Genomic DNA, 20,857 nt, shown 5'->3' with positions numbered 1-20,857 from the left:
CATTAGGTGACATGTCCTGGTAAGATTACATGAGTAAACCAGATTCTCGACTTATTGGCAGACATTGAAAAACACTGACTGGCAGTACTCTCTCAGCCTACCTGAGGGCTCGCGGTTCTTAGCGTCACGCAGGTAGCGCAGGGCACATTCGTAGTCGCCCAGGTGGTAGCAGGCGATGCCAGCGCGGTACATGGCCTTGAAGTGGTCCCTCTGGTGGCCCAGCACCTTCAGGCAGTACTCCTTCACACGCTCGTAGTTCACCAGCTCTGACTGCAACAGGCACGCTGCACAGAGAGAGGGATGGAGGGGGAGTGAGAAAGTCATGGCAGTCATTTCTGTACTATTGTGTATTGCTTTGAAAATGTTGTTCGATTGGCTCTTTTCGTGCCAGTATAGCTTGTCGGTATTCGAGCTGAATTGAGAGAGAGGTGGTGGTGAAGGGGTAGGAAAAAACGAGTTTGGACAGCTTGGAGCGAGAGAGTGAGCGAGAGAGCGAAAGAGAGAGCGCTGACGTGCCACGCCTTTTATTAAACAGAGCAGAACTCAGCTATAGCACTACTTCTTCAGGATGAGAGGGAGATATAAATAACTAGAAGCTAGGACGCTGCAACAAAATATCTGGTCAATGTACTACACATTCAAATAGAGGATTTAGCTTATGCTGTTCAGTAAATTCAAAAAGAGAGAACTGCTGTTGAAGTTGCCCCGGAAAACGAGGGAGGAATCTAGCTAACTTAGCACACCTTTAGAGTGAAGGATTATTACTGTAAAGCTTTATTTTCCTGACGTGGCGACATGAAGTGGGGAGAGGGGCATGAGATAAGAAAGAGAGGGGGGGGGGGGGGCAGCAACACAATTAGACCCAACCAAATCATGAGAAAACAAAAAGATAATTACTTGACACATTGGAAAGAATAAAAAAATAAAAAAATGAACAAACTAGAATGCTATTTGGCCCTAAACAGAGAGTACACAGTGGCAGAATACCTGACCACTGTGACTGACCCAAACTTAAGGAAAGCTTTGACTATGTACAGACTCAGTGAGCATAGCCTTGCTATTAATAAAGGCTGCCGTAGGCAGACCTGGCTCTCAAGAGAAGACAGGCTATGTGCACACTGCCCACAAAATGAGGTAAAAACTGAGCTGCACTTCCTAACCTCCTGCCAAATGTATGACCATATTAGACACATATTTCCCTCAGATTACACAGATCCACAAAGAATTCGAAAACAAACCCAATTTTGATAAACTCCCATATCTATTGGGTGAAATACCAGTGTGCCATCACAGCAGCAGGATTTGTGACCTGTTGCCACAAGAAAAGGGCAACCAGTGAAGAACAAACAATATTGTAAATACAACCCATATTTATGTTTATTTATTTTCTCGTTTGTACTTAATCTATTTGCACATCGTTAAAACACTGTATATATACATAATATGACATTTGAAATGTCTTTATTCTTTTGAAACTTCTATGAGAGTAATGTTTACTGTTCACTTTTTATTGTTTACTTCACTTTTGTTTATTATCAACTTCACTTGCTTTAGCAATGTTAACATATGTTTCCCATGCCAAATAAGCCCTTGAATTGAATAGAGAGGTAGAGAGAGGGGGGAGAGAGAGGGGGGAGAGAGAAGGGGCGGTAGACAAGAGATAGCCATACAGTGAATGTCCGAAGGGAACCAACAGAATAAAGAGACAGGTGATACGTGGCAGGAGATAGTGATGCCACTACTGAGACAGAATAAAGAGACAGGTGATACGTGGCAGGAGATAGTGATGCCACTACTGAGACAGAATAAAGAGACAGGTGATACGTGGCAGGAGATAGTGATGCCACTACTGAGACAGAATAAAGAGACAGGTGATACGTGGCAGGAGATAGTGATGCCACTACTGAGACAGAATAAAGAGACAGGTGATACGTGGCAGGAGATAGTGATGCCACTACTGAGACAGAATAAAGAGACAGGTGATACGTGGCAGGAGATAGTGATGCCACTACTGAGACAGAATAAAGAGACAGGTGATACGTGGCAGGAGATAGTGATGCCACTACTGAGACAGAATAAAGAGACAGGTGATACGTGGCAGGAGATAGTGATGCCACTACTGAGACAGAATAAAGAGACAGGTGATACGTGGCAGGAGATAGTGATGCCACTACTGAGACAGAATAAAGAGACAGGTGATACGTGGCAGGAGATAGTGATGCCACTACTGAGACAGAATAAAGAGACAGGTGATACGTGGCAGGAGATAGTGATGCCACTACTGAGACAGAATAAAGAGACAGGTGATACGTGGCAGGAGATAGTGATGCCACTACTGAGACAGAATAAAGAGACAGGTGATACGTGGCAGGAGATAGTGATGCCACTACTGAGACAGAATAAAGAGACAGGTGATACGTGGCAGGAGATAGTGATGCCACTACTGAGACAGGGAAGGGTAGAGTTTAGAGAATAGCACTTTGGAGACACTGTGTTTCATTGAGGTCATTAATCGTATGGGTGTGCCTTACAGCAGCACTTTTCACACACGCGCGCACGCACGCACGCACGCACGCACGCACGCACACACACACACACACACACACACACACACACACACACACACAAAGAGAGAGAGACACACATACAGGCAGAGAAACACACAGGCACACACTTTATTGCAGCTTTTAGTCCAGTGAAGCTTTTAGGTATTTGACGATGGGTCATCTCAAGGCTTTCTGATCACTCAGTCCTCCTCCTCTCCTCCTCTCCTCCCTTCATACTTATACCTCCCCGTCATTCATACTGAAGCCTGTATCAGTACAAGAACATCTCAGTATTTTGATTATATCCTCTTTCCATCGGTACCTTTCTATTTACATCCCTCCCTCCCTCCCTCCCTGCCCTTGACACACAGACAGCTCTGTGAACAGCATAACTCAGGGTCTATTAGCTGGGAGCCAGGGTGAGTCAGGAGTGAGAGACAGGGAGGGAGAGAGAGAGAGGGAGACAGGGCCGCAGTGGGAGGAGGGAGGGGTGGGGGACAGGGGGAAATGATAGGGGAGGGTTACGCAAGGAGGGGGGGGGGGGGATCTGTTCCAGCGCTTGTCAACTTCCTGTAACTCCCAGAGATCTCTGGGATAGTGTGTGTGTGTGTGTGTGTGCGTGCGAGCGTGTTTGTGTTCTGCCAATAAGCCAATGGACACCAAGATAGGATAAGGTAATGGAGTCATGTTGATTACATCCAGCTTTGGGCGTCTGACTGCATCACTAACGCATCACTCTAAGTTACGTAACATCTCATCCAATAGATCTATCCCTGTTTGTGTTCTGAGACTGACTAAAGATTGTAGGTAGAGACCTGCTACACAGTTCATTTCATTCCTGGGTCATTCCACGAATGTAGTACATTTTGGGTAGTGTAACTTGGTAAAAATAACTATTCATTTCACCAAATTTGAACATTCTGTCATAAAGAGCACATTTCAACTTCCTAAAAAAAAATGTTTTCCCATCTCAAGGGGTTAAATTAAAAAGATGAATATAGTAAGTGCCAATGAAATGCTATTAAAGTAACAGGGTTGATCGTATCAGGGTTGAGGTTTTCATCTTAAATAGCCATCAATCCCCTCGTGACAGGGGGAAGGAAAGCATGTTCTGTGCAACAGGGAGTGGCAATTGAATGCAAGTTTCATCATATTAAAACGAAAGTTCAGCTCCACTAGTCATGGAACGACCCTACTGCCACTGTTCTGCTGACACCTCTCTACCCCTTTCCTCCCATCGTCTCCTCAAATGTTTCCTCCCTTTATCCCTCCTTCCCTCCCATTATCCCTCCTTCCCTCCCATTATCCCTCCTTCCCTCCCATTATCCCTCCTTCCCTCCCATTATCCCTCCTTCCCTCCCATTATCCCTCCTTCCCTCCCATTATCCCTCCTTCCCTCCCTTTATCCCTCCTTCCCTCCCATTATCCCTCCTTCCCTCCCATTATCCCTCCTTCCCTCCCATTATCCCTCCTTCCCTCCCATTATCCCTCCTTCCCTCCCATTATCCCTCCTTCCCTCTGCTGTTTGTCTACCCTGTTAAACCCTCAACACCTCCAGACACTAGACCTTGTTCCTACGCATGCAACGAGAAGGGGGGGTTGGGAGAGACGAGATGGGGGAACAGACGGGTTGGCACACACACACACACACACACACACACACACACATAGTTCAAGCAAGTTCAAGTTATTAGAGCCACTAGGGAGCTAAAATAGAAAGCTAGGGGATGGAGAACGCTCGGGTTTGATAAGTGGATATGAGTCCGCAGCTTCAAGATCACAACCGAGGGGCCAAAGGTCAAATCATTTCCTTATTCTATACAGTCTGCCTGCCAGGTAGCCACATCAGATTCCCTCTATGTACTTTAGATATGAACCATATTCCTTTTCCCATCCAGCCAACTTTAAAAAAATGACGGACATTTTCCCTGTCTTCCATCATCCTCCAGGGGTAAGGGAGCCAGTAAAGTACGGGAGAGCTTTCAGCGGATTCAGTTACAGCACATAATGGCCTTTTGTAACGGCTGACGCTGTTAAGAGTGTTGTATTCCCTCACAAATACACAAGACACACACACCACAAACGCATGCACGCGAGTGCACACGCACACACAAATATGTATCCACATTAATAGAATTAAACATAGAGTGTAAAATAACGGGCCTGAACAAACACAGGTAGAAATAGACACACACAGACACACACACACACACACACACACACACACACACACACACACACACACACACACACACACACACACCCACACACACACCCTAACCGCACCCCCACTGAGCCATTAGACAGATGGATGGGTTGTCAGGGTAAACGCACTGAGGGCGGTATCCAGACACGGTGTGATAATGGATGGCTAAAAGGCTCCTTCACATTACACCATGACTGGCCTTTTCCTTCTACCCTCCTCTCCTCTTTCCTCATCCCCAGCCTATCCCCGTCCACAGTAACACGACCCAAAATAAACTCTTCACTTCCATCCATTGTTATCATTGTCCGTCCACTCTCCCAGACTCTCATCACAGAGAACAGAGAGGAAGAGACCTAGAAGCCAGACACATGAAAGGGGGAGAGAGAGGCCAGCTAGAGAGGAGCCAGGAAAGAGTATTTAAGTGGTGTGGTGATGGCCTGGTGCACATTGAGCTAGTGTCAGCGTCGGTGATCTGAGAACACTCCCCCTCTAAGGATTCTCTCTTCGATGTCCCTAAGCACCACATCGCACCGGGATGCTGAGCAGACTCAAAGCAGGAGGAAGAGGAGGAAAAGGAGGAGGAGAAGAAGGCAGGAGGATGATAGTACGACATACTTGGGAAAATTCTGGAATTTACCAGGTTCTTAAATCTCTTTCAGGACAAACCTAACAGGTGCAATGACAGCTGCTGAGTGAAAGTGAGTGTCTGTGTGTGTGGGTGAGTGTGTGTGTGTGTGTGTGTGTGTGTGTGTGTGTGTGTGTGTGTGTGTGTGTGTGTGTGTGTGTGTGTGTGTGTGTGTGTGTGTGTGTGTGTGTGTGTGTGTTGAGAGAGAGAGAGAGAGAGAGAGAGACAGAGTGAGAGAGAGAGAGAGAGAGAGAGAGAGAGAGAGAGACAGAGAGAGAGAGACAGAGAGAGAGAGAGCGAGAGAGAGACGAGAGAGAGAGAGAGAGAGAGAGAGAGAGAGAGAGAGAGAGAGAGAGCGAGAGAGAGAGAGAGAGAGAGGGAGGTGCAGTGAGTGGTTTAACACATGCTCAGGATCCACCCCCTGCTGTGCCTGGAGCATTTTGTCTGAAAAACAGAAGACTGCCTTTTATCTCAGAGCGGGGGAGTCAAAGATGGGGGGGAATAGATGTCAGAAAGAGAGGGAAGAGATTAAAGAGAGAGGACAAAGGAGCCTGATAGAAATAGAAAGATCAGACCACGAGAGAAAGAGAAAGAGAGAGAAGTATTTAGAGTGTATGAGAAGAGAGAGAGAAAAACAAGCGACGAGAGGAATAAATATGTTGAGGGTTAATAGTGATAGGGAGACATACTGTAGCATAAATGACGGAGTGAGGAGGAGGAGTGGAGAAAGAAATGATCGACAGACATGCCAAACAAATGAAGAAGTGCAAAGCGAGCGAAAACTCAGCATCGATCGATTGCCAGCGATCACTCTTCCTGTGTTCCCACTGTCTGATGAAGAGGCCTCTCTCTCTTTTCCTCCCTCCCCTCACACTCTCTGTCTGTCTCTCTCCCCCATCTGTCTGTCTCTCTGTCAGGGCCAGCGGCATCATGAGCTGGCTAATTTAAGGCCATTGATGGTGGTGATTAGTTTGCTGTCCATCCCTCTATAATTAGCTCCTCGCTCACACGTCCATTTCTTTTTTACACTACCTTACCTCCATCGACCTCTGGCTCCATCTATTTGTCATTCTGCCACCTCTGCTCTACCGTGTCGTCGTGACTGCTGCCTTCCCTGAATCACTCTCAGCTCATCACCGAAACACTGTCTTGACACTCTCTCTCTCTCTCAAAATGTGTTGGGTGTCTCAGGGAGGGTGTCTCTCCCTGAGACAATGAATTGACGTCTGTGCCCGGTGGGGGGTCAGCCATTATCAATAGCAATCCTGGAGCTAATTAGGGCTCAGTGCCTTGCTCAAGGGCACATCGAAAGATGTTTCACCTTGTCGGCTCAGGGATCCAAACCTTCGGTTAACGGCCCACCACTCTAACTGCTTGGTTACCTGCCGCCCAGCGCTACGTAACTGCCCGCGAAACCATGACACAACCCAACTTTAATTCCACATGAACATGCTGATGTACTGGGGTATCTGGTTTGCGCATGTCAGAAAATGTAGAATGTTGGGAGACATGAGGATCTAGGACCTAGCTGAGACTCCGTGTTCAATAGTTTGGATATCTGGATATCTGGTATCTGGGTGTACTCCCCTCCACCCCTCAAAGTCCTACCAGCCCAATCAACACACACACACACACACACACAAACAGACAGACACACACACACAGACACTTGCCTACGAGTGAATATAATGCCTACTATGCTATCACAAATCAACACGGCTACTCTCTGCATATGCAGATTCTCTCCAGGCCCGCTAAGAATAGCTCCCTAAGCACCAGCCTACTGCGAATGTGTGTCTCTGTCATTCAGAAGGACAGGGCAGGTCCGGAGCTGCTGCTGCCTTGAGTACCAGACTGGCTCCACCGACATGACACAGCATTATCATCCTCTCCATCCTTCTCTCGCTTTTTTCCCCCTCCCTTTCTTCTCGCTCTTTCTTTCTTTCTCCTCCTCTCCCTTTTGCATTTGCCGACCTCTCTCTATCTCTGTCCTCTTCTCACCCAGTGTCTTTGTGTCTTTTTCCATTCTCCATTCAGTGTGTTTCATTCCTGTAACGGCCGTCATCAGAATTAGACCAAGGTGCAGCGGAGGATGTGTTCATCTTAGCAATTTAATTGAAAAAAGAGAACACTTTACAAAAATAAACCAAAGACGACAGCAAAACAGTCCTGTCAGGAAAACACACTAACAGAATACAATCACCCACAAAACCCAAAGGAAAAACAGGCTACTTATGTGTGACTCCCAATCAGCAACAACGAACTACAGCTGTTCCTGATTGGGAGCCACACACGGCCAACCAAAGAAACAAACCAACATAGAAAAATAAACATAGAACGCCCACCCATGTAACACCCTGGCCTAACCAAAATAGAGAACAAAAACCCCTCTCTATGGCCAGGGCATTACAATTCCCCTATCTGAAAACCAAGATGACATCAGATGCAGGGTTTGTATTTGACATTGCTTCGTGGAGGTGGAAAATAGTTGGCTGGACCAACATAAATATATATACAGTACAGTGGCGGTCAGTTCCTCTAATCTCGGGGGAATGGAACGGAGAGCGCTGGGTAATGATAAACAGTGGTGAGAACTCTGGGGAGGGATACATCCCACCTACTGTTTGTGTGTATGTATGTGCGTAAGGAAGAAGCAAGTTATAAAATGAATGTCTCTGTATTATGGACTTCAGAACGTTCTCTGAATAAACTGTACGGACCTTTTGCATAAGCTGAGTCTTTGCCTAATTATTATTAACCCAGTGTCTTACAAACCTTGGGGATTAGTCAAAGCTTATTGATTGTTAATTATTATCACTGGGATTGAAAATTCTCCTGACAATTGCGCACACTCTTGCCTGCATCTATCTTATATAGGGTGTACTCACTTGTCCAACAGTTGCAAACAAGAGTTTCTATAGGACAAATTCAGGTATGTGTATCCCCGTTTTGTTCCATTTGCTTCTGTTTAAGAAACGTTTTTCAACAGAATCAGCATAATGAATACACCCCTGATCACCCCTGATTCATAGCAGCCACGTTGTATTCCTTCTCACATCTATGCGCTCTCATCCTCTCACCTTAGGAGGTAAGGCAATAAATAGGCCGTAGTGGCGAAGTAATTACAATTTAGCAATTAACACTGGAGTGATATGGGGATGTGGTAGTTGGATGGGCTATTTACAGATGGGCTATGCACAGGTGCAATGATCTGTGAGCTGCTCTGACAGCTGATGCTTAAAATTAGTGAGGGAGATATGAGTCTCCAGCTACAGTGATTTTTGCAATTCGTTCCAGTCATTGGCAGCTGAGAACTGGAAGGAAAGGCGGCCAAAGGAGGAATTGGCTTCGGGGGTGACCAGTGAAATATACCTGCTGGAGTGCGTGCAACAGGTGGGGGCTTTACCTAGCAAAGACTTATAGATGACCTGTAGCCAGTGGGTTTGGCGACGAATATGAACGAGGGCCAGTATATGGGGCTTTGGTGACAAAACGGATGGCACTGTGATAGACTGCATCCAATTAGCTGAGTAGAGTGTTGGAGGCTATTTTGTAAATTACATTGCCGAAGTCAAGGATCGGTAGGATAGTCAGTTTTACGAGGGGATGTTTGGCAGCATGAGTGAAGGATGCTTTTGTCACGCCCTGGCCATAGAGAGGGTTTTATTCTCTATTTTGGTTAGGCCAGGGTGTGACTAAGGTGGGCATTCCATGTTCCTTTTTCTATGTTTTGGTATTTCTTTGTTTTGGCCGGGTATGATTCTCAATCAGGGACAGCTGTCTATCGTTGTCTCTGATTGGGAACCATACTTAGGTAGCCTTTTCCCACAGGGTTGGTGTGGGTAGTTGTTTTCTGTTTGGTGTGTTCACCTGACAGAGCTGTTACGTTTTGTTCCACTTTGTTTTTTTGTTTCAGTGTTCAAAGTATAATAAACATCATGAACACGTACCACGCTGCGCTTTGGTCTACTCCTTCTTCCACAGACGACCGTTACAGCTTTGTTATGAAATAGGAAGCCAATTCTAGATTTAATTTTGTATTGGAGATGCTTAATGTGAGTCTGGAAGGAGAGTTAACAGTCTAACCAGACACCTAGGTATTTGTAATTGTCCACATATTCTAAGTCAGAACCATCCAGAGTAGTGATGCTGGACGGGTGGGTAGGTGTGGGCAGCGATCGGTTGAAGAGCAGTTGGAGGTCACTGAAGGAGAGTTGTATGGCATTGAAGCTCGTCTGGAGGTTAGTTAACACAGTGTCCAAAGAAAGAGTCGGCCCAAGAATTGAACCCTGTGGCACCCCCATAGAGACTGCCAGATGTCCAGACAACAGGCCCTCCGATTTGACACACTGAACTCTGTCTGAGAAGTAGTTGGTGAACCAGGCGAGGCAGTCATTTGAGAATACAAGGCTGTTGAGTCTGCCGATAAGAATGTGGTGATTGACAGAGTCGAAAGCCTTGGCCAGGTTGATGAATACGGCTGCACACAATTGTCTTTTATCGATGGCGGTTGTGATATCTTTTAGGACCTTGAGCGTGGCTGAGGTTCACCCATGACCAGCTCGGAAACCAGATTGCATAGCGGAGAAGGTACGGTGGGATTCAAAATGGTCGGTGATTTGTTTGTAAACTTGGCTTTCGAAGACCTTAGAAAGGCAGGGTAAGATAGATATAGGTCTGTAACGGTTTGGGTCTAGAGTGTCTCCCCCTTTGAAGAGGGGGATGACAGCGGCAGCTTTCCAAACTTTGGGGATCTCAGGCGATACGAAAGAGAGGTTGAACAGGCTAGTAATAGGGGTTGCAACAATTGCGGCGGATTATTGTGGATTTATTGGTGGTGACAGTGTTTCCTAGCCTCAGTGCAGTGGGCAGCTGGGAGGATGTGTTCTTATTCTCCATGGACTTTACAGTGTCCCAAAACTTTTTGGAGTTTGTGCTACAGGATGTAAATTTCTGCTTGAAATAGCTAGCCTTGGCTTTTCTAACTGCCTGTGTATATTGGTTCCTAATTTACCTGAAAAGTTGCATATCGCGGGGGCTATTCGATTCTAATGCGGTACGCCACAGGATGTTTTTGTGCTGGTCAAGGGCAGTCAGGTCTGGAGTGAACCAAGGGCTATATTTGTTCCTAGTTCTACATTTTTGAATGGGGCATGCTTATTTAAGATGGTGAGGAAAGCACTTTTAAAGAATAACCAGGCATCCTCTACTGAAGGGATGAGGTCAATATCCTTCCAGGATACCCGGGCCAGGTCAATTAGAAAGGCCTGCTCGCTGAAGTGCTTTAGGGAGCGTTTGTCAGTGATGAGGGGTGGTCGTTTGACCGCAGACCCATTATGGACGCAGGCAATGAGGCAGTGATCGCTGAGATCCTGGTTGAAGACAGCAGAGGTGTATTTAGAGGACAGTTTGGTCAGGATGATATCTATGAGGGTGCCCGTGTTTACGGATTTGGGGTTGTACCTGGTAGGTTCATTGATAATTTGTGTGAGATTGAGGGCATCTAGCTTAGATTGTAAGATGGCCGGGGTGCTAAGCATGTCCCAGTTCAGGTCACCTAACAGTACGAGCTCTGAAGATAGATGGGGGGCAATCAATTCACATATGGTGTCCAGGGCACAGCTGGGGGCTGAAGGTGGTCTATAACAAGCGGCAACGGTGAGAGGCTTGTTTCTGGAAAGGTGGATTTTTAGAAGTAGAAGCTCGAATTGTTTGGGCACAGACCTGGATAGTATGACAGAACTCTGCAGGCTAACTCCACCCCCTTTGGCAGTTCTATCTTGTTGGAAAATGTACCCAGAGGAAGCTAGCTGTTGAGTCTACTGTAGACCTTTCCAAATGATGTGTTTTAATAAATTATTTGGTGACACGTGATTATATTTAGTATAGTTTTATCTAAAAAAGGATAACTTTTTTTATGTTTTACAATGTTTACCATTCACTGGTCCTCCCCTTCCTTCTCCGAGGAGCCTCCACTGATACAGTATATTATCTATGAAGTTGATCACGTCGCTATTTCTACACTTCTAAGCGTAATTGAAACCCCGATCAGATGTAAGCCCCAACATCCCTGTCAGGGAATCAGGAAGAATTTCAACATAAAACATGTGGATTCATTCATTAAAGTCCTGAATGCTCATTGATTGATAGCTCTCTGAGAACAAAGACCTTCGAAGCAAAGTAGAGGACCGATGTGAATCATTTACATCACTTGTTCCAGTTACATCAATGAGCTTCCTGGGTTGCTGTGTGACTGCAGTAGTGAGACTAATGCAGACCCATATCGCCATTAGACACACACACACGCACGCACACATCATCACATATCATTAGACCCTCTTGTTGCTCTTGTCTGAGTGTTTCGATGTGAGCCGCTGTGTACGTGTACGCCTCAGTGACATCCACAGCGTGGCTTCAGCGTCTATGCAGTGCTGAAGACTGCCAAACAAGCAGAGAAACAGGTGTTTTCCTCCATGCTTCTCTAATTGCCATCCCCGGAAGGCGCCAGAGCGCTTCTCTCCCCCCCCCACCCGTAAAAAAAATAAACTATTGCACATTGGTTCCCTTATTACATCCCCGCAGCCCATCGTCCTTGGAAACCGCTGCTACATCAAACATATTTGCATGGATTACCCACAGTGCAACAGCAATCCTGGGAGTGAAAAGGGAAATATAAGTAGCCAGATTATTCTGTCAGATCCCTCACCGAGAGAGAGAGAGATGGGCTTAGCCTAAATCAGACGCAGTGGCTCCCTCTGCGCCTGGTTTCCAGAGACAAGAAACCCCCCCTAAACTCCCTACAACCCTGCACCTCTTCCTTCCTCCCTTACCCCCGCATGACTGCCAGTGTGGCGGTAATAGAGTCACAGCAACAGCCCTACTCATATGATTTTACTGTGCCATGCCCATTGCCCATTTCCCCATTTGCATGTGGTTACAGGCAATGTGTGTGTGTGTGTGTGTGTGTGTGTGTGTGTGTGTGTGTGTGTGTGTGTGGTGTGTGTGTGTGTGTGTGTGTGTGTGTGTGTGTGTGTGTGTGTGTGTGTGTGTGTGTCGAAGTGTTGTCCAGGTTGTCCAGGTTGTCCAGGTTGTCCAGGCAGAGGGGACTATATTTGTCTGGGTCCCTGGTGTGGTACTGTGATGTTGTTGTGGCCTTCAGCAAGCTAATTAACTGGACATCAGTGTGCAGCAGAGAGAGAGAGAGAGAGAGAGAGAGAGAGAGAGAGAGAGAGAAGGCTGGCCTGGCTAGGTGGATAATGTCACTGAGGACAGACAGATGTTATCTTTTGCCTTTAGAGCAGCAGGTTGACGCTGTCTGTCTGTCTTCCTTGTTGGCCACCACGGCGCCTGTATCTCACTAATGACTGTGGTTTGATCCATGGCCAGTTACACTTAGCTTGAGTACCAGTCTGTTTGTGCTAACAGACACTCCTTGCCACTCCTTGTTTGGCTTGACAATGACAATGGAGTAGCTTACACTCACACCGAACTACAATACCACCATGCAACCCAAAACTCATGAATATGGTGATGCCTTTTGTATTATTCCATGCCAGCAGTCACAAGGCCTTGTTACAGCTACAAGACTTGAAGAGGCCAGGATTTTACAATCAAACATTTGGAGCAACTACTGGAAAGTTTAAGTTATTTGAACACAGCAGGACAAACATGTGGCGGTAAAGAGGCCAGTGAGGATAGAGCCAGGCCAGAGGAGGAGAGTAGAGGAGAACAGAGCAGAGCAGGACTCTGAGGCCCAGACCACCCACACACACACACGCACACACACACGGCGCGCAAAGAGGCCACTACATGACTCAGCCTATATGGGACCATGTGTACGTTCCCTTAGCCCTATGATCTCTCAGTCCCATGTTCCCTTAGCCCTATGATCTCTCAGTCCCATGTTCCCTTAGCCCTATGATCTCTCAGTCCCATGTTCCCTTAGCCCTATGATCTCTCAGTCCCATGTTCCCTTAGCCCTATGATCTCTCAGTCCCATGTTCCCTTAGCCCTATGATCTCTCAGTCCCACGTTCCCTTAGCCCTATGATCTCTCAGTCCCATGTTCCCTTTGCCCTATGATCTCTCAGTCCCATGTTCCCTTAGCCCTATGATCTCTCAGTCCCATGTTCCCTTAGCCCTATGATCTCTCAGTCCCATGTTCCCTTAGCCCTATGATCTCTCAGTCCCACGTTCCCTTAGCCCTATGATCTCTCAGTCCCATGTTCCCTTAGCCCTATGATCTCTCAGTCCCATGTTCCCTTTGCCCTATGATCTCTCAGTCCCATGTTCCCTTAGCCCTATGATCTCTCAGTCCCATGTTCCCTTAGCCCTATGATCTCTCAGTCCCATGTTCCCTTAGCCCTATGATCTCTCAGTCCCATGTTCCCTTAGCCCTATGATCTCTCAGTCCCATGTTCCCTTAGCCCTATGATCTCTCAGTCCCATGTTCCCTTAGCCCTATGATCTCTCAGTCCCATGTTCCCTTAGCCCTATGATCTCTCAGTCCCATGTTCCCTTAGCCCTATGATCTCTCAGTCCCATGTTCCCTTAGCCCTATGATCTCTCAGTCCCATGTTCCCTTAGCCCTATGATCTCTCAGTCCCATGTTCCCTTAGCCCTATGATCTCTCAGTCCCATGTTCTCTCAGTCCCATGTTCCCTTAGCCCTATGATCTCTCAGTCCCATGTTCCCTAAGCCCTATGATCTCTCAGTCCCATGTTCTCTCAGTCCCACGTTCCCTTAGCCCTATGATCTCTCAGTCCCATGTTCCCTTAGCCCTATGATCTCTCAGTCCCATGTTCCCTTAGCCCTATGATCTCTCAGTCCCATGTTCCCTTAGCCCTATGATCTCTCAGTCCCATGTTCCCTTAGCCCTATGATCTCTCAGTCCCATGTTCCCTTAGCCCTATGATCTCTCAGTCCCATGTTCCCTTAGCCCTATGATCTCTCAGTCCCATGTTCTCTCAGTCCCATGTTCCCTTAGCCCTATGATCTCTCAGTCCCATGTTCCCTAAGCCCTATGATCTCTCAGTCCCATGTTCTCTCAGTCCCACGTTCCCTTAGCCCTATGATCTCTCAGTCCCATGTTCCCTTAGCCCTATGATCTCTCAGTCCCATGTTCCCTTAGCCCTATGTTCTCTCAGTCCCATGTTCCCTTAGCCCTATGATCTCTCAGTCCCATGTTCCCTTAGCCCTATGATCTCTCAGTCCCATGTTCCCTTAGCCCTATGATCTCTCAGTCCCATGTTCCCTTAGCCTCATGTTATAGACAAAAAAGTGATGTTATGCGATAACAAATATTTGATGTAGTGCAGATTTTTCACACCCTCGATGTACATTGGTCTTTTGGTGAGTTGATCCACTGTTGTATGAATAAATACATAAATAAATATGGACCTTCAATAACAGATCAGCTCTGGGGGCCCATGCGCCTGTCATCCATGTCTATATTTGTCACGCCCTGATCTGTTTCACCTGTTCCTGTAATTGTCTCCACCCCCTCCAGGTGTTTTCCCCAGTGTATTTATCCATGTGTTTCCTGTCTCCCTGTGCCAGTTTGTCTTGTATGTTTAGTCAAGTCAACCAGTGTGTTTTTCCTGTACTCCTTTTGCTATTCTCTTTTTCTAGTCCTCCCGGTTTTGACCCTTGCCTGTTTCTGGACTTTGTACCTGCCTGCCTGACCATTCTGCCTGCCTTGACCATGAGCCTGTCCGCCACTCTGTACCTCCTGGATTCTGATCTGGTTTTGACCTTTTTGCCTGTCCACAACCATTCTCTTACCTACCCCTTTTGGATTAATTTTATTTATTAATTTTATTTTACCTTTATTTAACCAGGTAGGCTAGTTGAGAACAAGTTCTCATTTGCAACTGCGACCTGGCCAAGATAAAACATAGCAGTTAGACACATACAACACAGTTACACATGGAATGAACAAAACATACAGTCAATAATACAGTAGAAAAAAAGAAAACAAGAAGTCTATATACAGTGTGTGCAAATTAGGTAAGATAAGGGAATTAAGGCAATAAATAGGCCATGGTGGCAAAGTAATTACAATATGGCAATTAAACACTGGAATGGTAGATGTGCAAAAGATGAATGTACAAGTAGAGATACTGGGGTACAAAAGGAGCAGAATAAATAAATAAATACAGTATGGGTATGAGGTAGATAGATGGGCTGTATACAGATGGGCTATGAACAGGTGCAGTGATCTGTGAGCTGCTCTGACAGCTGGATGCTTAAAGCTAGTGAGGGAGGTGGGAGTCTCCAGCTTCAGAGATTTTTGCAGTTCGTTCCAGTCATTGGCAGCAGAGAACTGTAAGGAAAGGCGACCAAAGGAGGAATTGGCTTTGGGGGTGACCAGTGAGATATACCTGTTGGAGCGCGTGCTACGAGTGGGTGCTGCTATGGTGACAGCGAGCTGAGATAAGGCGGGGCTTTACCTAGCAGAGACTTGTAGATAACCTGTAGCCAGTGGGTTTGGCGACGAGTATGAAGTGAGGTCCAGCCAACGAGAGCATATAGGTCGCAATGGTGGGTAGTGTGTGGGGCTTTGGTGACAAAACGGATGGCACTGTGATAGACTGCATCCAGTTTGTTGAGTAGAGTGTTGGAGGCTATTTTATAGATGACATCGCCGAAGTCGAGGATCGGTAGGATGGTCAGTTTTACGAGGGTATGTTTGGCAGCATGAGTGAAGGATACTTCGTTGTGAAATAGAAAGCCGATTCTAGATTTAATTTTGGATTGGAGATGCTTAATATGAGTCTGGAAGGAGAGTTTACAGTCTAGCCAGACACCCAGGTATTTGTAGTTATCCACGTATTCTACGTCAGAGCCGTCCAGAGTAGGGATGCTGGATGGGCAGGTAGGTGCGGGCAATGATCGGTTGAATAGCATGCATTTAGTTTTATTTGCATTTAAGAGCAGTTGGAGGCCACGGAAGGAGAGTTGTATGGCATTGAAGCTCATCTGGAGGTTCGTTAACACAGTGTCCAAAGAAGGGCCAGAAGTGTACAGAATGGTGTCATCTGCGTAGAGGTGGATCAGAGATTCACCAGCAGCAAGAGCGACATCATTGATGTATACAGAGAAGAGAGTCAGCCGAAGAATTGAACCCTGTGGCACCCCCATAGAGACTGCCAGAGGTCCGGACAACAGGCCCTCCGATTTGACACACTGAACTCTATGAGAGAAGTAGTTGGTGAACCAGGCGAGGCAATCATTTGAGAAACCAAGGCTGTTGAGTCTGCCAATAAGAATGTGGTGATTGACAGAGTCGAAAGCCTTGGCCAGGTCGATGAATACAGCTGCACAGTAATGTCTCTTATCAATGGCGGTTATGATATCGTTAAGGACCTTGAGCGTGGCTGAGGTGCACCCATGACCGCTCTGAAACCAGATTGCATTGCGGAGAAGGTACGGTGTGATTCAAAATGGTCGGTAATCTGTTTGTAAACTTGGCTTTCGAAGACCTTAGAGATGCAGGGTAGGATAGATATAGGTCTGTAGCAGTTTGGGTCTAGAGTGTCTCCCCCTTTGAAGAGGGGGATGACCGCGGTAGCTTTCCAATCTTTGGGAATCTCAGACGATACGAAAGAGAGGTTGAACAGGCTAGTAATAGGGGTTGCAACAATTTTGGCAGATAATTTTAGAAAGAGAGGGTCCAGATTGTCTAGCCCGGCTGATTTGTAGGGGTCCAGATTTTGCCGCTCTTTCAGAACATCAGCTATCTGGATATGGGTGAAGGAGAAATGGTGGGGGCTTGGGCGGGTTGCTGTGGAGGGTGCCGGGCAGTTGACCGGGGTAGGGGTAGCCAGGTGGAAAGCATGGCCAGCCGTAGAGAAATGCTTATTGAAATTCTCAATTATAGTGGATTTATCGGTTGTAACAGTGTTTCCTAGCCTCAGAGCAGTGGGTAGCTGGGAGGATGTGCTCTTATTCTCCATGGACTTTACAGTGTCCCAGAACCTTTTTGAGTTTGTACTGCAGGATGCAAATTTCTGTTTAAAAAAGCTAGCCTTAGCTTTCCTAACTGCCTGTGTATATTGGTTCCTAACTTCCCTGAAAAGTTGCATATCACGGGGGCTATTCGATGCTAATGCAGAACGCCACAGGATGTTTTTGTGCTGGAGGCAGATGGTAAGACTCCAACCATCAGCCTCCTGTGTCTGCATCTGGGTTTCGCCTTGTGCCTTGATAATATTCTTCAGTGTAATAAATCATTTTGACAGTAACCCTCCAAAAGGTCATTAATTCATAAACCGTTTTAATTTCCAAATGTACATGGAAGCTAAGTGTTTGTTTCATGGGCTCCTGGAATGTGACTGAAAAAGGGCCCTAGTACTTTAAAAAGAAAAAATCAAGGGGGATATCGGTGAGACTTCCGGCGCCGACAGAGATGGCCGCCTCGCTTCACGTTCCAAGGAAACTAGGCAGTATTTCGTTTTTTTATGTGTTATTTCTTACATTGTTACCCCAGGAAATCTTAGGTTTTATTGCATACAGTCGAGAGGAACTATTGGATATAAGAGCAACATCAACTCACCAACATTACGACCAGGAATACGACTTTCCCGAAGCGGGTCCTCTGTTTGGCCTACCACCCAGGACAATGGATTGAATCCCAGCCGGCGACCCAAAACAACAGCGCCGTAGAAGGGGCAGACTGAGCGGTCTTCTGGTCAGGCTCCGTAGACGTGCACATCGCGCACCGCTCCCGAGCATACTACTCGCCAATGTCCAGTCTCTTGACAACAAGGTAGACGAAATCCGAGCAAGAGTTGCCTTCAGAGACTGTAACGTTCTTTGTTTCACGGAAACATGGCTTACTCGAGACACGCTATCGGAGTCGGTACAGCCACCTGGTTTCTTCACGCATCGCGCCGACAGAAACAAGCATCTCTCTGGTAAGAAGAAGGGCGGGGGTGTATGCCTTATGATTAATGAGACGTGGTGTGATCATAACAACATACAGGAACTCAAGTCCTTTTGTTCACCTGACTTAGAATTCCTCACAATCAAATGCCGACCGCATTATCTACCAAGAGAATTCTCTTCGATCATAATCACAGTCGTGTATATTCCCCCCCAAGCAGACACATTGACGGCCCTGAAAGAACTTCATTCAACTCTATGTAAACTGGAAACCACATATCCTGAGGCTGCATTTATTGTAGCTGGGGATTTTAACAAGGCTAATCTGAAAATAAGGCTTCCTAAATTCTATCAGCACATCGATTGCGCAACCCGGGCTGGCAAAACCCTAGACCACTGTTATTCTAACTTCCGCGACGCATATAAGGCACTCCCCCGCCCTCCTTTCGGAAAAGCTGACCACGACTCCATTTTGTTGCTCCCAGCCTATAGACAGAAAGTAAAACAGGAAGTACCCGCGCTCAGGTCTGTTCAACGCTGATCCGACCAATCGGATTCCACGCTTCAAGATTGCTTCGATCACGTGGACTGGGATATGTTCCGCATAACGTCGAACAACAACATTGATGAATACGCTGATTCGGTGAACGGGTTTATTAGCAAGTACATCGGTGATGTTGTACCCACAGTGTCAATTAAAACATTCCCCAACCAGAAACCGTGGATTGATGGCAGCATTCGCGCAAAACTGAAAGCGCGAACCACTGCTTTTAATCAGGGCATGGTGACCGGAAACATGACCGAATACAAACAGTGTAGCTATTCCCTCCGCAAGGCAATCAAACAAGATAAGCGTCAGTATAGAGACAAAGTGGAGTCGCAATTCAACGGCTCAGACACGAGAGGTATGTGGCAGGGTCTACAGTCAATCACGGACTACAAAAGAAAAACCAGCCCCGTTGCGGACCACGATGTCTTGCTCCCAGACAGACGAAACAACTTCTTTTCTCGCTTTGAGGACAATACAGTGCCACTGACACAGCCCGCTACCAAAACCTGTGGGCTCTCCTTCACTGTAGTCAATGTGAGTAAAACATTTAAACGTGTTAACCCTCGCAAGGCTGCAGGCCCAGACGGCATCCCCGGCCGCGTCCTCAGAGCATGCGCAGACCAGCTGGCTGGTGTGTTTACGGACATATTCAATCAATCCTTATCCCAGTCTGCTGTTCCCACATGCTTCAAGAGGGCCACCATTGTTCCAGTTCCCAAGAAAGCTAAGGTAACTGAGCTAAATGACTACCGCCCCGTAGCACTGACTTCCGTCATCATGAAGTGCTTTGAGAGACTAGTCAAGGATCATATCACCTCCACCCTACCTGACACCCTAGACCCACTCCAATTTGCTTACCGCCCCAATAGGTCCACAGACGACGCAATCGCAATCACACTGCACACTGCCCTAACCCATCTGGACAAGAGGAATACCTATTTAAGAATGCTGTTCATCGATTACAGCTCAGCATTTAACACCACAGTACCCTCCAAACTCATCATTAAGCTTGAGACCCTGGTTCTCGACCCCACACTGTGCAACTGGGTCCTGGACTTCCTGACGGGCCGCCCCCAGGTGCTGAGGGTAGGTAACAACATCTCCACCCCGCTGATCCTCACTGGGGCCTCACAAGGGTGCGTTCTCAGCCCTCTCCTGTACTCCCTGTTCACCCACGCCTCCAACTCAATCATCAAGTTTGCAGACGACACTACAGTGGTAGGCATGATTACCAACAACGATGAGACGGCCTACAGGGAGGAGGTGAAGGCCCTCGGAGTGTGGTGTCAGGAAAATAACCTCACACTCAATGTCAACAAAACAAAGGAGATGATCGTGGACTTCAGGAAACAGCAGAGGGAGCAGCCCCCTATCCACATTGACGGGACAGTAGTGGAGAGGGTGGAAAGTGTTAAGTTCCTCGGCGTACACATCACGGACAAACTGAAATGGTCCACCCACACAGACAGCGTGGTGAAGAAGGTGCAGCAGTGCCTCTTCAACCTCAGGAGGCTGAAGAAATTCGGCTTGTCAATAAAAACACTCACAAACTTTTACAGATGCACAATCGAGAGCATCCTGTCGGGCTGTATCACCGCCTGGTACGGCAACTGCTCCGCCCATAACCGCAAGGCTCTCCAGAGGGTAGTGAGGTCTGCACAACGCATCACCGGGGGCAAACTACCTGCCCTCCAGGACACCTACACCAACCGATGTCACAGGAAGGCCAAAAAGATCATCAAGGACAACAACCACCCGAGCCACTGCCTGTTCACCCCGCTATCATCCAGAAGGCGAGGTCAGTACAGGTGCATCAAAGCGGGGACCGAGAGACTGAAAAACAGCTTCTATTTCGCTACACTCGCATTAACATCTGCTAACCATGTGTATGTGACCATTTTTTTGTTTGATTTGAACACGTGCCGTGGTCAAGGCTAGGACGGCGCCAGTTCAACGAGTGGAACTTACTCAGGTGTTCAAAAGTTCATATCAGACCGAGAGTCTAATGTACACTGAACAAAAATATAAACGCAATATGTAAAGTGC

General features: G+C 47.0%; 1 protein-coding gene across 1 annotated transcript in view; it reads right to left on the bottom strand.

The window, feature by feature from the left end:
* The window catches only part of LOC106612492 (tetratricopeptide repeat protein 9B-like), a 40,288-nt gene that overhangs the window by 5,590 nt on the left and 13,841 nt on the right, over positions 1–20,857 (bottom strand). Inside the window, exon 2 of the mRNA XM_014213678.3 lies at positions 102–284. Within this exon, the coding sequence (XP_014069153.1) occupies positions 102–284 (183 nt within the window). The remainder of the gene's footprint in view (positions 1–101; positions 285–20,857) is intronic.

Source organism: Salmo salar, chromosome 09 (assembly GCF_965601325.2).
Source record: "Salmo salar chromosome 09, fSalSal1, whole genome shotgun sequence".
Taxonomy (NCBI): Eukaryota; Metazoa; Chordata; class Actinopteri; order Salmoniformes; family Salmonidae; genus Salmo; species Salmo salar.
This window is presented reverse-complemented; position numbering and strand designations above follow the sequence as displayed.